At 36.2% G+C, this 6,236-nt stretch overlaps 1 protein-coding gene across 1 annotated transcript; it reads right to left on the bottom strand.

Moving 5' to 3' along the window:
• Nucleotides 1-1,203: 1,203 nt before the first annotated feature.
• On the bottom strand, nucleotides 1,204-3,742 carry LOC112187651 (glycerophosphodiester phosphodiesterase GDPD1, chloroplastic). Its single transcript, XM_024326533.2, has 7 exons — nucleotides 3,545-3,742; nucleotides 3,262-3,443; nucleotides 2,726-2,785; nucleotides 2,336-2,617; nucleotides 2,139-2,234; nucleotides 1,845-2,041; nucleotides 1,204-1,745 (listed from the first exon to the last, which is right to left on the bottom strand). The coding sequence occupies exons 1-7, from the start codon at nucleotides 3,639-3,641 to the stop codon at nucleotides 1,505-1,507; spliced, it is 1,155 nt and encodes a 384-aa protein (XP_024182301.1). The 5' UTR covers nucleotides 3,642-3,742; the 3' UTR covers nucleotides 1,204-1,504.
• Between the last annotated feature and the right edge of the window lie 2,494 nt (nucleotides 3,743-6,236).

Raw genomic sequence — 6,236 nt, 5'->3', positions numbered from 1 at the left:
GGTAATCTTGTTACTTGGAGAAGTAAGAAATAAAAGGTTGTGGCCAGGTCAAGTGCTGAAGCAGAGTATAGAGGTATGGCTCATGGAGTTTGTGAATTACTTTGGTTGAGAAATTTACTTCGTGATTTGGGATTTAAACCCAAACGAGCCATGAATTTGTATTGTGATAACAAGGCAGCGATGGATATTGCTCACAACCCAGTTCAACATGACAGAACTAAGCATGTTGAGGTTGACAGACATTTCATTAAAGAGAAACTCGATGCTAAGCTTATCTCTTTTCCTTTTGTCCACTCAGAAGAACAGTTAGCTGATGTTCTCACAAAAGCAGTATCGAGTAAGGCATTTCATGACTCACTTGACAAGTTGGGCATTCGTGATCTGTATGCGCCAACTTGAGGGGGAGTGTTGGCGTGAGTCATACTTACCTTATTTATGTAGATATTCTGTAATAGTCCGTGATATGTAATATTATGTAATATCTGTAGTATTATTAGGTTTACTACTTACCTTAGGAGTAGTACTTGTCTTATCAGAATTTGTATATAATTCATTCTTGTAATGTGAATGAGATATCTAAGTTATTCAGCTAAAATTATCTCTTATTTTTCGTTATATTTGACTAAATGTACCATAAAAGATCACTCCACTCGCATAGTGTTAGTATTCTTTCTTTTAGATTGTAACCACCATTCCACCACCAAAAAAGAAAGAAAAAACCACCACTAGGCCAGTGGCAAGTGCGTGAACAAAAACGTGGTTAGAAGAACAATAGGACATTGAAACGAAAAAAGAGGAGCAGGCGAATCAGGAGAAAGTCATGGAAGACTGCCTGGGCAAACCCGTGATCACACAATGAACCACTTCTACCTTCCAGCTACGAATCAGATACTAATTCAACTATTCAAGCTAAATAAATTTCTTGCTCATCAAGAATGGGCAAACAATTATTCTTCCACAAAATGATGCCCAAATTAATAACCCACGCAACCCCCGAAAGACCAAGTCCTGTTTCATATTTCTTCCAGCCAGTGTTCTGTATTAGCAAAACCTATTTACACAATGTTGAGAAAAAGGCTCATCGATTTTTGAGTGAGGCTCCACCGCTCGTTTGGTTAGGAGACATTTCTATTTTCTCAAGGAGGAGATTCAAAATTTTGTAAAAACGTTGTTCTGATTTCTGAATGTAAACGCTGTGGTGCATGATGTTAACAATTAATTAATAGACCTCCAGTAGTCCTTATCTAGGAGAGGTGGCAAGTAAACTCACATCCCGATCAACTAAACAAGAACAACAGACTGAAAACAGAACAAGCATATATAACTCCTCTGAACTATCATAATTTTTTGACAAGCTAGCGGGTAAACTCTTTCCTCAATCACCAATTTCTATGTACAAGTACAACAATGCATATACGATGCTGCCGCAATTAAGCTGGCTGCACGTCTTGATTGATGCCCACTGAAAGTGTAGAAAAATCTCAAACGAAAGTGGCATGGACTTTCAGAGTTGTATCAATTCTGGAATGAGCTTCAACAGAAAGGAAAGCTCCCTCTGCGAGAACTCCGGCTTTGATTTCAATTGCATCTTCCCGTCCCCTTCCAACAAATCATCCCCGTCTTCTTCCGTGGCCGCCGATGGCTTTATCATATCACACACTGCTTCTGTGATCTCTTGCACAAAATCCACAATCACTCCCTCAATTCCCATTAGGTGTTGCATGTACACCGCTTCGGCAACATTACTGCAATTGAAATATACAACATTAGCATCAATCATTCTAACTCAAGACCATGCAGGCAATGCAAACAACAAAGACATAACATATTCACAAGGGTCTCACTTTAGTTTGCCATAGGTTAGAAGTGAAAGCTTGGACTCCTTAATCTTGGTTACCGCCCCAGGATTTCGGAAAACACCTTTCACCTCCGATACAATGCCTTCCAAACCACCCTCTAAGCACACCTTTATTGCTTCATCCAAAGAATTCCTTCTCACATCACAGTAAATCTCATTCCCACCATTTGTCAAGAAAAAGACCTGCCATCATCATCATCATCATCAATTCATTAGCCTAAGTAAGACGGACTAAGAATTGCTTGTAGCTTAATTTAAAAGCACTTGTTGGAGTGCTTACAGGGTAGGTGTTCTGCAACTTCTTAACAAGGACCGCTGCATCTGGTTGGAATGACGAGAATACAATAGGCCTATCTTTGGCGTACTCAAACACAACCTATATATCCCACAAATATTGGATTCAATTAGTACTCAAAGTCTCAAATTAAAGGGGTTCAGTTCGAATTATAATTAAAGGCTCCAAAATTGTAAACCTACTTTCAAGATGGATTGAAGGACACGGACGAGATAGTCCTCCTGGTAAACAATGTAGTCGTCGAATTTGATCTCAATGTTGAAGCCAACTGAAGGTTCGACCTTCTCAAAAACTTCTTGGAGGGTACAGAGGGAATCATCTTTTTCAACCTCCCATCTTACAATTTGACCGTCTTTGTTTTTCCTTAACAAAGGCTTTCCATCCTTTGCTGCCTCTCTTTGTGGACCATAATTTAGGAACTCCGTCAAACACAGTTCAGGTATTCTCTTCTCAAACACAGTACCCTGAAATCCAACCAAAATATTTAAATTTTCAGTTCCAAATTCTTTCCATATACGAAAAAAGAAAGGTCAATTACAATACCAGAGTTGATAAAGAGTTATTCAGCTTACCTGATCTTCGGTGAGGATGAAGTCGTCGTGGAAAATGACGGGGCAGCCATCTTTGGTTACCTACAAAAAGCCACCATATTCACTTTCCTGTTTCATTTTTTTTCTTTTTGGCTTCATTCTCATTCACCTCCATACTTCCAAATTTTTAACCCAAATTTCAAAACTTTACCAAAGACCCCCAATCAAAATCAAAGAAAAGGAGAGATAATCAGTAGCCATTCGAACTCAAAACAGAATCAATGAAACAGAGGACTTGGATAACCTTAAGTTCTTAAACCCAGCTCAGAAGACTAAAATCAAATCACACACCCAAAATAGAAAGAGCAGCTCAATTTACTGAAATACCCTAAAAACTGATATATATGCCCAGATTCAACGCTGACCACATCAAAATTCAAACCGGGCATGCCGACAAAATAAAAAGCCGTACGCGGCAGACGGACGGTGTTTCGACCAGTTTTATGTAATACAGAAGCAGCAAAGATACCCAAAAAGCCCACCGCTAAAGATAATGAAAATTCAAAAAGCAAGCTCACCTGAACGTCAAATTCCACAAAATCAAGAGGGTATTTGGCAGCAGTGTTGAACGACATGATGGAGTTTTCCTTAATGGCTCTCATTCTCCGATCAGACGACTGTAAAGCGTTCATTCCATTCCCTCTGTGTCCGATCACTAGAAACTTAGGTATTCTCGATGCCACCCGACCAAATTCCACACCTACGTACATATCAAACCAAACCAAAATAAAAATCAAGAATTGAACAGTAAATTTTGATAGTACGGTGTAAAGATTTTAGCCTTACTGCTAAGACACGTACCTTTGGAGAAGCGGGTGGAGTACAGCTGAAGAGAGGCATTTTCCGGGACCTGATCGAGGTTAGGGACGTCGGAGACATGGACAGCCTTAAGAGCCATAGTATCCTTTTTTTTTTTTTTTTTTTTGAAGACGGGAAAATAAAAAGGACGAGGGGAACACAAACGAGGGGACCTTGGTGTTGTTGTTTTTGTTGAAATCCAAGAGTGTTGAGGAGGGCTATTTATATTTCTCAAGGACATGCGCGAGTCCCGCCAAACGGAACGGGATCTGTCCTCAGTATATTCGCTATGCCTACTCCATTATGCTCTGAATATTCCATTATTCCTCAACGTACACGTTAAATTTTTACCTTGGCATCACCTTGAAATTAAACTAAACTCAACGTTTCTAAATTTTCTTCCTTTCTTTCGGTGTTTTATTTGGGTCAACTATTGTAATTTTCTGGCACGATCATAACATTAATTTCCACGTGTTCGGGAACGGAAAACAGTGTTAATAATAATATCATTATCCGCGAAGCATCTGGCACGCGCGTTCGGGGAAGGTTTGGTTTCTTCTTTTTCTTCCATCACTTTCTGGAAGTTGAAGATGAATGGAATATCCAATATCCAGCGGAATATTAGGTTTCAAGAAAAACAGCTCTTTTTTTTCTCTTTTCTTTCGTTGAATAATAACAAAAAGGGATTTAAATATTAGAATTCGTGTCAGCGCCAGGTATGACCGGATAAGGCCACGTGGCTTGTTGCGAAAGTGTCGGGTTTCGGCCGTCGGATCCCTGACGGTGTCATTCTTAATTGGCACACTATGGTTTTTCTCGGTCAATGGCATTGGAATATTCCGGTCATTACCTCTTACATTAGTTTCCGTTTTTTGGCTCTCTGTTATCGTGGTTCAATGGAATTCAGACGACGATCTTGTTGTATTAAGGGTCCTGTCGGACATGGATTAACTTGATCAACAAAATAGTAATGGGAGATTGGGGACCAATCCAAAACAGAAAACCGTGAAAGAGAAAGGACCAAAACTGAAGGAGGCAAATTGGTCCTGGAATCATAATTGCTGTACGCTATATTAGCTGGCTTTGGTACATAATGTTGAGTACGTGCATAGATGGAGTGCGGTATGCAGATCAGCCACTAACATTTAAAATTCAAATTTTGTAATAGCTAAGCTAGAGAGGAAATAATATAAACGAGGATAATGGTGAAAGTGATGTGTAGCCACGGCAGGCCTATCTGTCTCTATATCAATAATAAATTAATCGGCAATGATATAGGGTCTCAATGAGGCAAGATTTGTGGACTCAATTCTAGGTGTCAAGTCATGTCACTTATACATCTCACTAATTTGTCAAATCATGTCATGTCATTCTTGAATAAAAATATTATCTTATCCTTTCAAAATCTAATGCCTCTAAATTATTTTATTTTTCTTATAGAAAAGATACATTTTTTTTATTATATATATATATAATTCGTCTAAAAAAATTTATATTTATATATTTTTGTGAAATATATATATATATATATATATACTTATCTATAATTAATCAATATATATATGTTGTTGAATATATAACGGCTCTAAAATATTTTGACTTTCTTCTAAAAAAAATATTGTTTGGTTTTTTTTCCTTTCTTTCTTTTTCATTATTTTGGATTTTTTTTCATTATACATATTCAAAAAAAAGTATGGGTATATATATATATATATATATAATTCGTCCAAAAAATTTATATATTTTCGATGGAGAATTAATGTGGTGTGTATATATATATATATATATATATTAATATTGTAATTATAATCCATAAAATCTGGTAAATTGAAGTAATATTTAAATCTTTTAATAAATAAATTTAATAAAATTAATGGAAGATTAGTTACCTTACATTAACAAGTTAACTTGAAAAGTCAAAAATTAATTTGGATTCACAAAAATGGAAAGAAAATGTATTTAAATCGTAATTTTAACTCATAAAATCTGGTGATTGAAAACCTAGATATCTAAATTGATTGGGAAGTTGATATATTGCTTAATATGGAATACAATATATTGCACATGAGGAAATTAATTTTTGAAAGTATACTTGTTTTGTTAATCCCAAATTTTTCAATAGACAATAATGATTTTTAAATGTGAATGATAGCTTCTATTTTAGTGTAAATATGTCATTAGAAAAAAGTTCCCAGTGAACTATACTTGTTCATTATTAGCTACTTAGTACTTTTTTGTTCGTATAAGACATGTTAATACTTAGCTGACTTTCAATTTCAACGTGAATGATATATGGCTTCAATTTTAGTGTGAATATGTTATTAGGGAAAGATTCCTCGTTGAACTTTACTATTGGCTACTTTGTACTTACTTGTTCGTGCAAGACACACTAGCTTATTTTAAGTTTCAATGGATGATGACTTCTGTTTTAGTGTGAATATACCATTCGAGAAAGGTCTCCAGTAAACTTTACTGGCTCATTATTAGCTACTTAGTACTTATTGTTCGTATAAGACATGCTAGCTAATTATGCCATTAGAAAAAGATCCTCAGTAAACTTGACCAGCTCATCATTGGCTACTTAACACTTACTTGTTCGTGCAAAACATGTTAGCTCTTTCAGTTTCAGTAGATGATGGCTTCTATATAAGTGTGAATATGCCATTAGGTAAAGGTCTCTAGTGAACTATACTAG

The sequence above is a fragment of the Rosa chinensis genome, chromosome 2 (genome assembly GCF_002994745.2).
Source record: "Rosa chinensis cultivar Old Blush chromosome 2, RchiOBHm-V2, whole genome shotgun sequence".
In the NCBI taxonomy this organism is placed as follows: Eukaryota; Viridiplantae; Streptophyta; class Magnoliopsida; order Rosales; family Rosaceae; genus Rosa; species Rosa chinensis.
Note: the sequence above shows the minus strand (reverse complement) of the source record. Positions and strands in the feature narration are given on the sequence as shown.